General features: G+C 51.1%; 2 protein-coding genes across 3 annotated transcripts in view; one reads left to right on the top strand and one right to left on the bottom strand.

The window, feature by feature from the left end:
• Positions 1–1,672: 1,672 nt before the first annotated feature.
• Positions 1,673–11,301, top strand: Dbndd1 (dysbindin domain containing 1). The gene is given in 5 exon segments (XM_052727602.1): positions 1,673–1,870; positions 1,872–1,953; positions 7,182–7,331; positions 7,935–8,075; positions 10,142–11,301. Coding segments are annotated over 5 exon segments (672 nt in total). The 5' UTR covers positions 1,673–1,729; the 3' UTR covers positions 10,300–11,301.
• Positions 11,302–13,308: 2,007 nt separating this feature from the next.
• Positions 13,309–17,548, bottom strand: part of LOC128103324 (AFG3-like protein 1) — a 32,909-nt gene continuing 28,669 nt past the window's right edge. For both annotated transcript variants that reach the window (XM_052727595.1, XM_052727594.1), the window contains 3 exons: positions 16,182–16,382; positions 15,909–16,103; positions 13,309–15,738 (listed from right to left, as the gene is read on the bottom strand). In XM_052727595.1, the coding sequence (XP_052583555.1) occupies positions 15,520–15,738; positions 15,909–16,103; positions 16,182–16,382 (615 nt within the window). In that variant the 3' untranslated portion in view covers positions 13,309–15,519. The remainder of the gene's footprint in view (positions 15,739–15,908; positions 16,104–16,181; positions 16,383–17,548) is intronic.

A 17,548-nucleotide genomic window follows, 5' to 3' on the forward strand; every position in this document is an offset into this window, starting at 1 on the left:
TCCGCTGGTCAGTGCAGTCACAGGCTCTGACAACTCTGAAGTAGACTGGTTCTGGAAGAAACACTTGCAGTGGGTTTGGTTGGTTTGTTGAGGCAGGGTCCCATGCAGCCAAGACTGACGGCAAAGCTGCCATGTAACAGAGGAGGATCTTGAATCCCTGTTCCTCCTGCCTCTGCCTGTGAAGTGTTGGGATTACAGGTGTGTAGGACCATGATCTGCTCCACGACATTTTAGCTGCCACAGTCATTTTGAAAAACACAGCATGCTGCCCCAGCTGACTAGGAGTGGCCTATGCCCAAACACTGTGGTTGTGGTCACCAGTGTGGTCAGTGGTCACTTGTGCTAACCCTATACCCTAGCTTTGCCCCAGGAAGGGAAGTAATGAAAAAAAGTGACCATTGGCTCAGCTAGTACTGGTGGGGCTTCAGAGGGCTTTCACCAGCAGGTGGGTGTGTTTCCTTGTTTTGTAAACTAAAGAAAAGGAGAACTATTAGCTGTCTGGAATTGCCCTTCAGGCTCAAAGGCCACAGGCTACCTAGTGTCCGCTAGATCTGTTCAGGAAGCCGGAACTTTGACTCAGACCCTCCTGAATGAATGAAACTGTTCGGCTACTGTCCTCTTAGCCATCCAGTGTGCCCAAGTCTGCCTGCCTTGCCCGTCGGTTCATTCTCCTCTCAGCCTTCTCAGCTACGAGTAACTCATTCTCCCGGATGGTTGTTTGCTTTGTTTTGTTGTTTTGGGGTTTTTGTAAAAGAGCACAAGGATTTTAGGCTGGGCCTTCTGACTTCTAGCCCTGACTGTGCAACGTGAGGAAAGTTACTTTCCCGTCTCTGTGCTCAGTATCTTCAGATCTCTGGCAGGAGTAGAGAGATACTGTGTGTCTTAGGGATTACTATTGCTTCGATGAAACACCATGACCAAAACAGCTTGGAGAAGAAAAGGGTTTATTCAGCTTACATTTCCACATCACAGTTCACCATCAAAGGACGTCAGTCGGGGTAGGAACCTGGAGGCGGCAGCTGATGTAGACGCCATTGAGGAACTTGGCTTGCTCCCCATGGCTTGCACAGTCTGCTTTCTTACAGAACCCAGGACCACCAACCAAGGGATAGCATTACCCACAGAGGGATGGGCCCTCCCACATCAATAACTAAGAAAATGCCCTACAGCTGGACATTGTGGAGACATTTTCTTAATTAAGGTTCCAGTCTCTGAGATGACTTCAGCTTATGTCAAGTTGACACAAAACTATCCAGCACACCGTGCAAAGCAAGCAGGCTTGATGCGGGACTAGCGTTTAGAGATGGGACTCCAGTTGTGGGCTCTCAATATGTCCAAGGCCTCCTTTTTTCCAGGTCACACCCCCTCCCGGGCCTCGCATTCTCGGTATGGATTCATATAACATTAATTAGATTCACAACTCCAGGCTTATAAGCTGGGAGTTCCGGGACTGCTTTGACCCTTCTTGTGCCACCTCCTTTCTTAGCCCCTTGGGCCCCTCACGTACTTGGCGCCCCACAAATGCCTAGGGGGTATATGGATGGATGGACAGAAGCCCGTGCAGCTTGTCAGTGCGCAGGAGCCCTGGACTGCTGTAGCCCTGGGTCCTCTAAGGGCTACTCCGTGCTGGAGGGGTAAGGGTGTGGGGGTGTGGGTTGTTGTCGGCCAGGTCGGCAGGGGGCGCCCGAGGAACAGGGCGGAGCCGCACCTGTGCTGCTGGCTGCTAGGGATGGGGAGGGGACCGGCGCCCGAAGCAGCTGCGCGCCCCGCCCCGCGGGCTCCTCCCAGCCGCCGCGGCCCCTTAGCTGCTGCCCCGATGCGCTGCTCCCGAAGCCAGGACCCAGTAGTCGCCAGAGCGGTTGGAGCACCCGGGCCGGCTCCCGCCGCCGCTGCCCACACCCCTCGCGGACCCCATTGGCCGCATGGAGTCTCCGGAGGGCGCTGGTCGGGGAGGTGAGTCCGATCCGGGTCCCCCGAACCCCAGCAACAAACCGCAGCCCCTCCCTCTACCCATTGGCCCGCTGCTCCCGGGGCCTGGAGATCTGCAAATGCCTCCTGAGCCGGCCGGTCCGACTCAGAGCTGGGGGCAGAGGAGGGGGCCGGGCCGGCGCCTTGGAAACGTGCGGGGACCCGGCTCGGGAAACACAGACTGCATCTCTTCCCCGGCTCTTCGAGCTCCGGAAGCCTTGCTAACTGCCTTCCTAGGCGGTGGCGAGGGGTTTCGCCCCGAGCCCCCTACCAGTCGAGGCTGGGAGTGGGGGAGGGGCATGCCGGGACCCGAGTTCGGGGTCTGGAGAGGCGATCCGTGGGGGCGATGCTACCCGCTTGTTCACGCGTAGGCTTTGTTCGCCCCAGCGGCGAAACCAGGAGGAATGGTAAGAGGCGGAAGGGGGTCTGGGGCTCCGGGCTGAGCTGGGGTTTTGGTGAGGTCATGGCGCATGCACCCAAGCTCCTGGTGCTGCAGGGCAGCGGTGTCCGTGCTGCCCAGCTGCCACATATTTGGAAGGGAAGGTGTGAATGGTATGCTCCCTCTCTCAGCAGCTGGGGACCCTTGAGGACGAATATCCTACCGCGAGTCTGCCCTCCTTGGAGTCTGCCCATCCGCAGGTGGCTGATAATAGGGGGGAAACTCTTAAAAATCACCCCCACCCCCCAACCCTTCTCAGCTTTCCAGAAAGCTTTTCAGGGATCAATCGCTGTGGGAACTTGGATGTAAGCTGAACAATCCTTCGCTTGCCTAACCATGCCCAACACCTCTAGGATTTCCTGAAGGTCCCATCTCAAAGAGCCACCAGGTGCCTGAGGATTTGGCCAGCTTGCCATTCTGCTGACAGCCCAGCCACATGATGGCTTCTTCTGAAGCCCAAAGGGCTGCCCACTGGGAGTCGTCCCCCAAGCTGTCTCCTGTGTCTGCAGGCGGGGAGCAATGTCCTGTTTGAGAACCCTTATCCTCCTAAGCACTAGACACCCTCCAACCAGTGGGATGGGTTGTGCTTTGTCCTTGTTTTGGGGGGCGGGGGATTCAGAACTGGCGCTATTGACAGCCCCAGGACTCTGGGTCTTCCAGCACCAGCTCTGTGGGTGCCAGAAGGTAGATGCAAGGACTTGCTTGCCGAGAAAGCGAGCTCAGGGCTATTTTTGAGCTATGCGATGTTCGCAACCTGCCTGTGCCCCCTGAACCTCCGTTAGCCTGGCTGTCAGTACGGACGACAGCCCCTTGTACAGGGCAGAGGCTTTTCTTTCCTTCTCTGGAGAAAGGAAGAACTTGCCCAAAAGCTTAAACGGGGATGGAACGAGTTGTTTCTGATGTGTAAATGAGGGGCTGGGGGCCTCAGACACCTGATTCAGTGAATACCAGCTACTTCATTCTGTGCAGGTACTGTGCCTGCTTGTAGGAGGCACAAACTCAAAGGGCTGGTGCTCTTGAGACCTTTAACAGGGTTTACTTGTCTGCATCCTGAGCTAGGGAGCTCTACTCGGTGGGACTTCATAAGGCCTCATGTGGGTAACTATGACTGTCATATCTGAGTTACACTTTGTTTTGGAGAGTGTGAAACACACACCAAAGCAAAGCCCAGTATGATGGAGGTCTGTATCCTACCTCCCAGGACCACAGCCAGGCTAGCTCATACAGATCTTGTCAGTATACCTTCAGTATTTTGCATCAAATCTAGACTCATTTTCATCAATAGCCATTGAAGAAACTACCTCCCAAAAGTGAAATTTTTATAAAGTATCGTTAAGCTGGGGGTCCGACTCTGTAGTGCTGGCTATCCGGCACTTCCTACGCAGACCAGGCTTGCCTCAAACTCGTAGAGATCTGTCTACCTCCTGGGTGCTGGGATTAAAGGTGTGTACCACCAGGCCAAGCCTAATATGCAATGTTTGTAGCTAAATTTTTTTGGGGGGGGACAAGGTCTCATTACATAGCCCTGAGTGACCTGGAGCTCACAAAGATCTGCCTACCTCTATCTCTTGAGTGCCGGGATTAAAGGTGGGCCCCACCAGACCCAGCTAATAAATTTTGGGGTGGTTGTTGTTGGTTTTTCAAGACAGGGTTTCTCTGTGTCACAGCCCTGGCTGTCCTGGAACTCACTTTGTAGATCAGGCTGGCCTTGAACTCACAGAGATCCACCTGTCTCTGCCTCTTGAGTGCTGGGATTAAAGGGGTGCGCCACCACTGCCCAGCTACTAATAAATTTCTTAAAAGTGTGCAGACCATGGAGTTGAAGGATGTGCATGAAAGTGTAAAAGATGCCCTCCTTGAGAAGCCCACCTGGTGCCTTGAGGGACCAAGTCTCTGTCTCTTCCTCATCTCCAAGGGATCCCCAGAGTCAGGGAAACAGAGGCTGTGGCCCTGCACTGAGAACACGAGAGTAGATGTGGGGTCTCAGATGTGATGGTATGCATTCAGGGAGAGATGCTGGGGAATGTGGCTCAGGCGGCCCCTACCACTGCGACAACCTCGCCTTCCTGGTGGTCATTTTGTTTACATTTATTTATTCATGTCATTAATTCATTTGTTCACTTGACCAATGGCATAAAGCGTGGCCAGGCCTTTGGAGCCCAGCAAGATTTGAGCCTAGTTTCCAAGTAACAAATGTGCTAGAAATAGGGCAACAGCAAAGCATTATGTGACCAGTTAGCCCTTAGGAAACCTGGTAGGCAAGAAACTCGGCACCCAGCTCCAGTCTCCACCTACAGGTTAGGGTAGCAGCAGCAGCAGCACCCCACCCCACCCCACCCCGCCATACAGGTGGTATGGGACCAGAGCCAAGGATCACTGTGGAGTCCTTCCAGGGCATCAGACACCCTCTTTTCTCTACCCTGTCCAGGGTGACTCGAGAAGATCTGAGCCCATTCAGCTATTGCTCAGACAGTCGGCCAGTATTTGACCCTGCCCTGGCCTGCCTAATACAGTGGCTCTGCTTCCTACCTGGGAAGGACAACAGATTTTGCTGGTGGAAAATCTGTTCCTTTTCCCTACAATACCTTGGAAAGAAGGTGCAGACTAACCTGGATGATTCTTAGCACAGTCATTTGTTAACTGTGGGGCCTTGGGGTCATCAATCCAGACAGACATGAGGGTCATCCATTGATACATACACACAGATGGGGGTCACAGGCTTCCTCTGACCTGGTATATTTTGACTTCTGGCCTCAAACTCATGAACCACCTGCTGCCACTTCCCAACTGCTGGAATTGTCAGTGTGGCCACCACACCAGCCTCAAGGTTGGTCAACTGACTTGTTTGTAGACAGTCTCACCGAGCCCTGCCTCTACCTCCCAAGTGCTGGGACTATGGGCGTGTACCATAAGAATATTCTTGATGGTGACAATTCTGTTACAGAATAGAGACAGGACCAAGGCCAAAGCAAGATGGAAAAAAACAAAACTAGATACATGATGCTACTTTAAAGACTTTACAGATAACTCTTACCTAGTGTGCATGATGGTCTTGGTTTGATCCCCAGGACCCCACACAAAAGAGGTCCTGCATCTCATTGACTCTAAAACTTTATGGACAAAATTCGAAAAGATTAATAAGGCCACTTGTCCTAGGGGCTGAAGACTCATGTGATCCCAGGATCTCTAGTGAGGGGTGCAAGATAGGGGTCATACTTGCTATATAGCTAAGGTCCTAGATGGGGTCCCTAAGCACAATACCTCAGAAAACAGAGGCAAGTGGGAAAAGCAGCATTTCTTCCCTTCCACGTAGACTGTGTGACCTCTCATAACAATACAGATAGACTTGGAGTTCAGAACCCTTCAGTACCTTTCCCAGCACACTCCAATAGAAGCTATAGTTCAGAGGAGGTCCACTGGTCCTGCACACAACCCCACTGTGGCCTTCTCCCCATCCCCTGCTCCTGCACTCCTGGCCCCACCTGAGATCCACACCCACCTAGCTTGCCTCCGATGGGGAAAGACTGAAGTGTTCATGGATGCTCCAGACCCACGTCTGCTGCCAGCACATTCCACCAGGAAAGGCAGGCTAGCCTGACATGCAGCTGTCAACAGTGGGAGCCTGGGCTGTGGCCTCCTCAGTTCAACTCTTTTTCACAGCAGCAGCAGCTGCTCTTCTCAGTGTGCTCGGTGTTCATCACCCAGGGCTGTCAAAAATAATCCATCCCAGCACAGATCCACAAATCACACAAGGGCTTTCATTCACCCAGGTACTCACCGAGTGCCTTCAGGTGGGGGTCAGACACACCATGAAGGACCTAGAAACCAGAGAGGGTAGTTGGAGGGTCTGGGAAGAGCCCTGGAGGACAGGGCAGGGAGGTAAGGAAGGCAGGTATGCTCTCCTCTGGGAAGATGGTGACCCGGGGGACAGGCACAAGGGGACACAACCTGAGTAGCTGTTGAGATATCTGGCAGGGGTTGAGGAATGGCAAGGAGGCTGCTGAGGGGAATGGGATGGGAAAGGAAATAAAGGGACCTGCTAAGGGCTCTGAACTGTCCCATAGGAGAAGCTGCCATGACTGCGTATGGAGGTACAGGAGAGTCCAGAACTCCACTAAGTCGTGACACCAAGCACTAGAAAGGAGACCCCAGTCCTAGTGTGAGATGAGGAGCAGTCTCCACCCCAGCAGATCCCCGAGGGACTCTTGTTCTCCAACAGAAAATTGTTAAATAAGAAAAACAAACAATCTACTTTTTGAAAAGCGCATTCACCAAACTGCAGCGAGGCTGGTAGTGAAGGATGATGGAATAGAAGGATGCCAACTCTTACTTCACTTCAGTTTCCATTTGAATCCAAACACTACATAGGATTTTCAGAAGGAAGTCAGTCCCCAGCAGAAAGACAAGAACTCACAGGTTCCTTCGTTAAACCCTAGGCCAGCCAAAACCTAGACAAACCGCAGTATAGGGACAGTAGAGCCTTACACTGGCAAACCTGATGTGGAATTCCCATACTAAGAGCCCCCTCAAGTTGCAGTGCTGAGTAGTCTGTCTGTCAATCCACTGTCCGTCTGTCCACTGGCAGATATCCTTTGCCTAGTCACCCAGAGAGGACAGGGCCACAAGTGAGTCTGGGAACCCCTGGCCACAGCAGAATGTCCGAGGACCTGACATGCCAGCTCCTCATATTCTTCCCCACTCGCCGCAGATCCTGGTCCTGGAGGGATGTGGGGGTTCCCATGCGTGTGGAGGTGACACAGTGTCTTGGTTGCAGAGATTGTTAAAGAAGTCAAGGTGCCACAGGCTGCCCTGAATGTCCCAACTCATGAGACAGGGGACACTTGCCATACACCTGTGACAGAGGAAGAGGGAGTTGGCATCCCAATACCAGCACCAGGGTTCCTGCAGGTCACGGAGAGGAGGCGTAAGTATCACTGACCATCCCAGCAGCAGAGAAGAACCCCAGTCATTGGGGACAGAGCAGGCTGAGGGCAAAAGGCAGCAGCACCACCCAGTGATGGGCAGCTAGGCATGCAGTTGCCCATCTGCAAAATGGAGGAGCTGAGAAAGCTCTCCAGTCTGGAGTGTGCAGACCGACTGGGGATCTAAGTGTGCCTGGGTCTTGTCTAGTACTGGCTTTACAGAAAGTGCCAGTTCAGGGAATGGCTCAATGGGTAAACTGATCGCTGTGCAAACATAAGAACCTGAGTTCAGATCCCCAACACTCCTGTCAAAAAAAAAAAAAAAGCGAAGCATGATGGTACATGCTTATAATCCCTGAACCGGGGAGGCAGGAACAGAATCCTTGGGACTTCCTGGCCAGCCAGTATAGCCACATTGGTTAGATGAGAGTCCCTATCTCAAAAAGTAAAGCAGCAAACAATTGAGTTATACACCCATCAGCTTTGGCCTGCATGCATGCACACATGTATGAAAACACACACACATAACCAAGTGTCAGGTCTCCCTGTGGGAAGAAGCCTTCATCACGCGGGACTGAGGGTAACGGTGTCTCCTGCACCCCCAGAGCCTCTGAGCAGTGTCTCCTCTCTGGAGGTCCACTTCGATCTCCTGGACCTCACTGAGCTGACTGACATGTCTGACCAGGAGCTGGCCGAGGTCTTTGCAGACTCTGACGACGAGAACCTTGCCACTGAATCCCCAGCAGGTGAGGCTGCAGTGGTCTGGGGGAAAGGAAACATAGAGGAGGTGGTCTGGGCCCTGTTCCCCTCAGATTCCGACTTAGAAAACACTTTTTCCACCCAACTGTGGATGTAGCACTTGTCCGCACATTGTGTCCCTTATTTACATCTTGCACTGCTATTTCCCACATAGGAAGGAATTTCCCTCCTGTCTCCTTCTCCTTGACTTCTCCCCATGAACAACAGGAAGCTAAAGCCATTGTTCCTTGAAAATATAACTTACTGGATGTGGATTTTAAGTTAAGCCACGCACAGAGAGAGGGGGACATTCACCAACCTGGCCCCTCCTCAGATCACCTGACTGCCTAAGCCTCTGGAAGGGTGCTATCACCTGGAGCCGGCTGTGTGGTGAAGACCGCAGCCTCACCGTCTTCCCATGCTCTCCCGAACCCCATGCCAGCAGCAAATGTTCCAATCCCTATGGCCAGAACATACAGTTTGCCACAAATCCTAATTGGGGACAAAGCCTTCAATCAGTCTCCAATGGGGAAAAAAATATTTTTGGTTTTTCTAGACAGGGTTTCTTTGTGTAGTCCTGGCTGTGCTGGAATTTATTATATAGACCAGGCTGGCCTCAAACTCAGATCTGCCTGCTTCTGTCTCCTGGGTACTGGGAATAAAGTGCTGATTTTTTTTTAAAGACATGATCTCACTGGACGGTGGTAGCGCACACCTTTAATCCCAGCACTCAGGAGGCAGAGGCAGGCAGATCTCTTGAGTTCAAGGTTACCTGGTCTACCCAATAAATTCCAGGAGAGCCAGAACTACACAGTGAAACCCTGTCTAGAAAAACAAAAGACATGGTTGACCTCTCTTTGTAGACCAAGGTGGCTTCAAACTCTGGAGATTCAACTGCCTCTACCTCCCAAGTACTAGGATTAAAGTCACCACCACACCTGGTCTCCCAACATTTTAAAAAAGATACCAAGGTGACCTTCAGCTGTCCACTTTGTGCTGTGGGGTAGGAAAATCAAAGGAGCTGAGCTCCACTCCCACCCCCAAGTCAGAACATGCACACATGACCTGGGATAAGACCTATACACCAAGGACTTCATGAAAGTCAGTTACCATCCTTTTTCTCTTTTTGAGACAAGGTCTCACCATGTAGCCTGTTGCTCTTAAACTCAGAGATCCACCTTTTTCTGCCCCACCAACTGCTGGGAAATCACTACCCTTATTAAGGTACCACCAGCCCCAGGGAGGCTCTGAAGGAGCTGCTCACAAGCTTCCTGGAGGTTGGTGGTGTGGCCTATATGTATCAGGGGAGCTGTGGGCTCTGAGATAGGACAGCTACATGAAGGGAGACCCTGGCTCCACCTCATGGGTATTCTTGTCCCATCTTTCCTGCAAAATGGAGCTCTGCCTGATCTGGTGGCATTCCTTAGCTCTACCTTCCCTTCAAGCCTGCATGTGTGTGTGGTGAGCCAGGAATGCCCCACGACAGCTCTGGCTGGACAAGAAGAGTGGGGAGCTCAACTCCACCTGTACCCCTAGCCCCATACAGCCTGAACCCTGGAAAGGGACTGAAGTCTCATGATAGGGCAGAGCCTATCAGGCTTGCAGGGCCCTAGCTGTACTACAGCACTTAGGAAGTCAAAGCTTTGGTAGTGAGTGCCCTGTCAGGTTCACATAGGGGATAGGGAAGACAGTCTCAGGACTTAACTTGAGCCAGGCATCTTGGTGCATGGCTTTAATCCCAGCACTCGGCAGCCAGAGCCAGGTGGATCTCTTGAGTTTGAGGCCAGCCTGGTCTATGTTGTAAGTTCCAGTCCAGCCAAAGCTATTATATAGTGAGACCTTGTCTCAAAAAACAAATTAAAGAACAAAAACAAAAAACTTAGCCTTGACTCCAGTGACTCCAAGGGACATCAGGAAAGTCCTTGGTGATCATATAAAATCTTCAGTACTGTGGCAGACACCCAGAAGCATATGTATACCCAGAAGCCTTATCAACAAGATTGGCAGAGGCACAGTGTGGAGCCTCAGCCTTTGGCCCCCAATTTTACTGAACTCTAGATTCTGTTTTCAACAGGTCTGCACCCACTCTCTCGAGCTGGCTGCCTACGCTCCCCCTCCTGGACAAAAGCAAGGGCAGAGCAGAACCGCGAGAAACAGCCCCCCAGTGACCCAGAACGGCAAGGCACAGTTGTGGACACATTCCTCACTGTGGAGGGGCCCAAGGAAGATTAGCCCAACTCCATCTGTTCGAGAGTTGCTGAAGGGCTGGGCCAGACCCCTGTGATGGTGAATCAGGACAGTACTGTCACAAGAGATGTACTCCGTCAACTCCAAGACTCCAGCCATCACCTGACAACAGGTCAAAGTCTGGGTGCCAGGCACAGGCCTCTGGGCACCCCAGCACAAGCACAGCCCAGTGGCCTTAGGTCCAGCTGGTTCCTGGACCCTGAATCAGGGATGACACTGTATGGAATCTCTGCCTTGGGATGAGAGGAGGGATGGAGTGGATAATGGTGGCTTCGGTCTTCTAAAAACTCTCTAGGACAAGACTTCTTGTCTCTTGTGAGATTCCAAATAGGTTCAATGTATGGGGATCCAAGCCCATGAGAGTTGCCCAGGAACCTGTAGGGGTGTATATCCAACCTCAGTGAGCTCATAAGCCCAAAGTAGATTTGGTGGTCAGTCATGCATTGGCTCTGCTGTCCAGCCAAGTGGTGAGGACAGGTTTACTTCGCTAAAATTTCCACCTTAAAATTTGCACCCTTCCTCTGCCCTGGGCAGGTACCACTGTTTCTAGTCTCCTCTCCGGGCCTGCTTCTCTTGGTCTGTGTGACAGCTCAAAGGCTGAGAAATTGTCCCATGTCTTCCTTACTTCAGAACACCAAACCTCAGTGACAACTCCCACATTGCTCGGATGTACAGAGTACTGGCTCCCCATTCCTGTGTCTCTCCTAAGGGCATATACTGTGCCTATCCTCCACATCCCATTGCCTAGCTCAACCACCCACATAGCCTGTCAAATGCTCAGTTGGGAAGCTCTGACACTGTGGATGTCTTGGGAGCAGCTCAGGGGAGGCAGGGCCAATCTAGCCACCCACTCTCCTGTGAGATGTTGGACACTCAGTTAGATGTCTCAACACTGCTTTCATGTGCTCAAAGACAAAACAGACTGCTGCTCTGACCATGAATCAAAGACTGGTTTTGAAATAAAGGTTTACTTGCTTTCTGTCCCCAGGCCAGCCTGCCCTGCTGCCCACTGTCTTCTGCGGGAGACAAGGCTTTTGATCTTCATTTGCAGTGAATGCTACTGAGGAAAAAGTGCCCTGGGATTCTTCTGGGGGGTGGGAGCAGCATCCAGGATGCTCCACTTCAGAGCCACCCTGCCTCTGCTTGACCCTTAAATGTGGGTTATTTCTGCCTGTCTCCTGAAATGAAAACCAACCCTGGTTTCCAAAGGACACAACCCAGCAGCTGCCTTTTAATCCCAAGGTAGCTGTGTACCCTTGGCCACCCTCCAACCTACCAGGGTCTTACCCCCACCACCCACTCTTCCGCTGGAGCTTCCATGGGGCACATTTACAGAGTGGCATTAAAGCCTCACCATCTTTGGACCAGTGGTCCTTCTAGCTGATATCAAAGTGCCACTGGGGTTCTCCTGTGCTGTTCTAGGCTGTATTTATTTGAGCGGCATTTTAGGGGCAGGTGCCCTGAATTTCTAGTCTCTAAGAAATAAAATCCTGCCAGTTCTTCCAGACAACAAAGGTGGCCTGAACTGAAGCACTCTGCCCAAAAGCCACAGGGAAGCCCAAACCTTGCTGCTTAAATTAACCAGTGAAATGAGGCGATTATGAAGCCAGCCAGGAGTGACCACCTTCCTGCAGGCTCAGGTGACCATAACTTTCCACATGGGCAGCCAGGTCTACTGTGTACATTTTCTGGGAATGGTGTGATTCCTGGCACATTCTAAACACCCATGTCCCCTTTCCCTTCCCCCAGAGGGAGGCAGGCAGGGAGAAGCCCTGCCAACCTTAGTGGCTCTTAGTTCTGAGCAGGGAAGGATGCCTGGCTCACACCCCTTGCTGGCCTTTACCTGCTAGCATACTTTCAGGTTTCCATGACAGGTGGAGCAGCACCAGTATGGTGTTACCTGTTCTGCTGTCTAGAAATGGAGTTTTGTGACACACACCCCTTAAGTCACATAAAATAGGAAAATGGATTCCACTGATAAAGTACCAGCAGAGCAAGAGGATGCTATAGCTCTCCAGAGCACGGGGCTCAGAGGCGGATCTCTGGGAGTTTGGATCTGGATCAAACAAAGTGAAAATGTGGGGTGGCAAACCTCCACAGGGACACTGACCAAACAGGATGGGAGGTGCAGCCCAAGTATGGTTAGAAGTATGTTAACATCTCAGGATCTGGGGTGCACAGGAGCCCTGCTCCCAGATCATCTCAAAGGGTAGTAGATGACTGTGGTCTGCTGTGATTAGGGTCAATGGTAATTGCAGTCTTCCAGAGGCGTACACTGCCTGTCCTCCACATCCCACTGTCCAGCTCCTCCATCCCCACAGCCTATCACATGCTCTGATGGCATGCTCTGACACTGTAGATCTGCCTCAGGACCAGCCCACCCTACCCCACCACTGGTCAGTGACTTTGGAAAAAGAGTCCCACAGATATGCCAAAGTAGCAACCTCAAATAACCCTGTGACAATGCTGGCCCTAGAGTCTCTGCCAGAGTCTACGATGTCATAGGCCTTCTGGGGCCAAGGAATCGCCCCCACTTCATCAGAGAGGGAACCTACTACAAGACCTCTAGGGCCCTAAGTAGCTCAGTGAATAATGATTTGGTTGAGATCATGATATACACATTGAGCCCTGAAGTTTTTTTTTTTTTTTTTGAGACAGGGTTTCTCTGTATAGTTTGGGACCCTGTCCTGGATCTCAATCTGTAGACCAGGCTGGCCTTGAACTCACAGAGATCCACCTGTGAGCCCTGAAGATTTTAAAAATTCATATATTTAAAATGAATTCAATAATGTGGGGCTGGAGAGATGGCTCAGCAGTTAAGAGCACCAGCTGCTCTTCCAGAGGTCCTGGGTGCAATTCCCAGCAACCACACAGGGGCTCACAACTGCCTATAGTTCCAGCTCCAGGGGATCCAATGGGTATTGCAAGCACATGGTGCACATACATACATACATGTAGCCCAAACTCCCATACACATAAAATTAGAAATTAAAAAACATTTTTTAAAATTTAATAAAGTACATTTTACAAACAGCAAAAGTGGAAAGTATCTGTCCCCTGATAAAATTTCTGAGGAAAATACAATTTAGAAAATGTACCATATTATGTACACCCAGTGTGTCTGCTCTTTAACCAGGCCCCAAAGAAAAATGAAGGATAAAAAGGTTTAAGAGGCAGAGAGCAGGTCTCCACTCTCCTGACTAGTCACCCAGGAAGCCCATCAACATCAGTTAAAGGGCTGGAGAGAGTTCAGCTGCACAAGTATGAAAATCTAAGTACAGTTCCCCATCATCCACATCAAAGCCAGACACAAATGCACGCCTGTAATCCCAGCACCGGGAGGCGGAGACCGGAGGATCCCTAGAGCTGCTGGTACAAATGCACACCTGTAATCCCAGCACCGGGAGGCAGAGACCGGAGGATCCCTAGAGCTGCTGGTACAAATGCACACCTGTAATCCCAGCACCGGGAGGCAGAGACCAGAGGATCCCTAGAGCTGCTGGTACAAATGCACACCTGTAATCCCAGCACCAGGAGGCAGAGACCGGAGGATCCCTAGAGCTGCTGGTACAAATGCATGCCTGTAATCCCAGCACCGGGAGGCAGAGACAGGAGGATCCCTAGAGCTTGCTGGCCTGCAAATCTAGACAGATTCAGTAAGAGACCCCATCTCAAAAAACAAGGCAGATTGGCTGGCAAGATGGCTCAGTGGGTAAAGGCACTTTCTGCCAAGCTTAATGACTGTTGGAACCCACACAGTAGAAGGAGAGACCGACTCTCACAAGTTGTCCTCTGACCTACACACGTATACCATGGTGCATATGTGTTTGTGTACATGCATGTGCAGACACCAACACAACTAAATAAATGGAAAAAAAATCAAGATAGAAAGCAATCGAGGGAAACATACCATGCCAACCTCTGGCCTCCACATAATCATATGCACACATGTACACACATGAACACCTGTAGGCACACATACAAAAACCTTTAAAAAGTCAAGGGAGCCAATGGATTCCTCCCCAGGCCATGAGCAGACTTGAAGAGTGGGCTGATGCAGCTGATGGTGCTCCCAGGGAGTCCTGGAGGAGGTATGCAAGAACATTCTCATGGAACTCCAGGACCCCAAGCACTGAGGTCTGAGTGCAGGCCTCACCACACCCCAGGATCAACAGGAAAAAGATGCTTCTTTTAGCCCCAGGAGGCTTGGACTCACAAAGCCCTTCCTTTACTCAAGAGCTGTCCTACAACCAAATGGTTGATAAATAGGCACCAGAGACAGAGGGCTCAGCCCAAAACAACCCTTTTAGAGATTCAAAAAAAGAAAGGGGGGTATGGTACCGGAGAGAGGATTGCTGTAAAATGGAATTAAATCTGACACTCCACCAGTGAAGCAGACAATTCCCAAGGCTAGGCTCCAGGTCTGACTGATAAAATTTCTGATGATGCCACCAAGGCCAGGAATGGCCACACTTCTCTCCTTAGCCAGAGAGCTGCAGGTGTGCTGGCTTTCTTTCCTAAGGGCTGATCAGCTTAAGAAGCTAGCCTTCCCTTGATAACTGGTTTACATTTTTCATTAATTCTTCACCTAACTTCATCTGTGTTGGTTCAACATTCATCCTCTGAGCAATCACCTCAGAGGCAGCTATAAGGCTACAGCACACTTGGAAACTCCATCAGTTCTGTGTCCACTGGAAGTGTGATATAGCTCCTAATGGTCCTACACACAGAATCCCCAAAAAGACAACACACACTCATGGCTTCATAGAAGCCAGCGTCCAACTCCCTCTCTTATCTGAACTGACAGACCTCTAGGTTCAGGGCCGGGGCCTCAGGCTACACCTCTGATCCCTCAGCTATTACCTTGCTGGATGCTGCCAAGTCCCAGCTCCCTCTTCTGTGGATTCTGAATGGTCTTATCACCTCTGATCCCTCAGCTATTACCTTGCTGGATGCTGCCAAGTCCCAGCTCCCTCTTCTGTGGATTCTGAATGGTCTTATCACCTCTGATCCCTCAGCTATTACCTTGCTGGATGCTGCCAAGTCCCAGCTCCCTCTTCTGTGGATTCTGAATGGTCTCACCTAAAACATCTGTTTGCAGTTGTCCCTGTTTTAATTTGTTTTCCAGTTACTCTGACAGCTGCTCCGCACAGGCTGAGCAGCTCCCAGTCAACAGTGGTCACAGTGGCCACCCACAGGCCACAGCTATGCAGGGCTCTCCTGTAAGCACCGTTCAGTGCCTCCTTCCTCCCGTCCCTGATTCCAGTCTTTCAGCCCCTCAGGAAGGTCTGTGTCCTCCTCTAGGCTGCCGGTGCCCTCTACAAATTCCTCATAGGTGGACTTCTCTGCAAAGGGCCGAGGGCCCAGGAGCTCTATCATGTCGGCCTTCTCCAGCACTTCTTTCTCCAGGAGTCGCCTGCTCACCTGAAAAGGAGAGTTACCCATTAGGCTGCTGTGCCCAGGACAGGGATGGACTAGTGGTCCGGATGCAGGACATAACCTAACCTAAGGAGGCCCACAAAGATCAGTATGGCTTGACCATACCCCAACCTGGGACCCTTGACCTGGCTATCTCTGAGTGGAGCCCCACTCACCTTCTCTACCTGCTCCCGGCACTGTGTGAGCAGCTCCAGGGTCCGATCATAGGCAGACCTGACAAGGCACCGGACTTCCTCGTCAATGAGCTGGGCAGTTGCTTCACTGTATGGCTTTTCCACCATGGTTTCTCCTTGTCTAGGGAGGTCAAAGGACACCTGGCCTAGCTTCTCACTCATTCCAAACTGCACAATCTGAAGTATAGGAGGAGCCTAGGGTTAGTTGTGTCCAATGCAACTGGCAGAGTCACACACTAGGACACTGCTCCTTACCTGGGCATAGGCACTCTGGGTGACCTTCCTCAGATCATCCTGAGCCCCTGTAGTGATCTGACCAAAGAACAGCTGCTCAGCCACCCTACCCCCCAGCATCATACACATGCGATCGAAGAGCTGCTCCCGTGTGTAGAGGTACTGCTCACGGGGAAGGTACTGGGCGTAGCCAAGCCCCTTGCCCCGAGGTATGATGGACACCTGAAAAATAAGAGCCTGGAGCTGAAGAAATGGGTCAGAAGTCAAGAGCATGGACTGCTCTTGCAGAAAACCCAAGTTCAGTTCCCAGCACTCATATCAGGTATCAGGTGGCTTACAACCATCCTGAACTCCAGCCCCAGATCAGATGGCCCCCCTCCAGGACTCTTTAAGGACTGCACTCATGTGTACAACCACACACACACACACACACACACACACACACACACACACACACACACACACACACACTCTTAAAAAAAAAAAAGAGGCTGGAGAGATGGCTAACAGTTAAGAACATAACAATTAAGACCCAGGTTCAGTTCCCACCACCCACACAGTGGCTCACAACCACCAGTAACTCCGTAAGTTGAGATTCAGGGCATCTGACATTCTTCTGCTGGTCACCTGGTGCACATAAACATGCAGGCAAAACACTCACATGAATAAAATAAATCTTTAAAAAAATTAAAATTATGGGCTAGAGAGATGGCTCAGCAGTTAAGAGCACTGGCTGCTCTTCCAGAGGACTCGGGTTCAATTCCCAGCACCCACATGGCAGCTCACCACTGTCTGTAACTATACTTCCAGGGGATCCAACACCCTCAAGCAGACATGAATGTGGACAAAACACCAATGCACATAAAATAAAATTAAATTAAATCTTTAAAAAAAAATTAAAATTAATCTTTAAAAAAATCCAAAACCTTGTCTTTGTCAGCCTCAAACAAACTAACTGTTCCACCAGGAGCTATACTGGCCACGTCTCCCTTATGACTGAGGGAGGCAGGGTAAGAGCCCTGAGTTTGAGCCACTAGAGACCAACGGAGTTACCCTGAGGAGTAACACACCACAGCCTCAGTGTCTGACTGTCTACGAGGCTCTTCAGGAACTAAACGCACACTTACTCTGACAAGAGTCTGATCCAAAGCTTAAGACTTAAGCAAGGCCTCACTCAGAGCCAATACCTCCTGTTCTGCTTCTCCACCCCAAAAGGAACTGGACAAATTATAGACCAACATACTCCTTGAAAAGTAAAAGGGGGGCTGGTGAGATGCTCAGATGGTAAAGGCACTTACCACCAAGGCTTAGGACCTGAGTTTAATCCCCAGAACCCATATAGGAGAAAACTGGCTCCCATTTCTGACCACCATGTGCTCTCTCCTCTC

Source organism: Peromyscus californicus, unplaced genomic scaffold, assembly GCF_007827085.1.
Source record: "Peromyscus californicus insignis strain IS unplaced genomic scaffold, ASM782708v3 Scaffold_8__1_contigs__length_139910024, whole genome shotgun sequence".
Classification (NCBI taxonomy): Eukaryota; Metazoa; Chordata; class Mammalia; order Rodentia; family Cricetidae; genus Peromyscus; species Peromyscus californicus.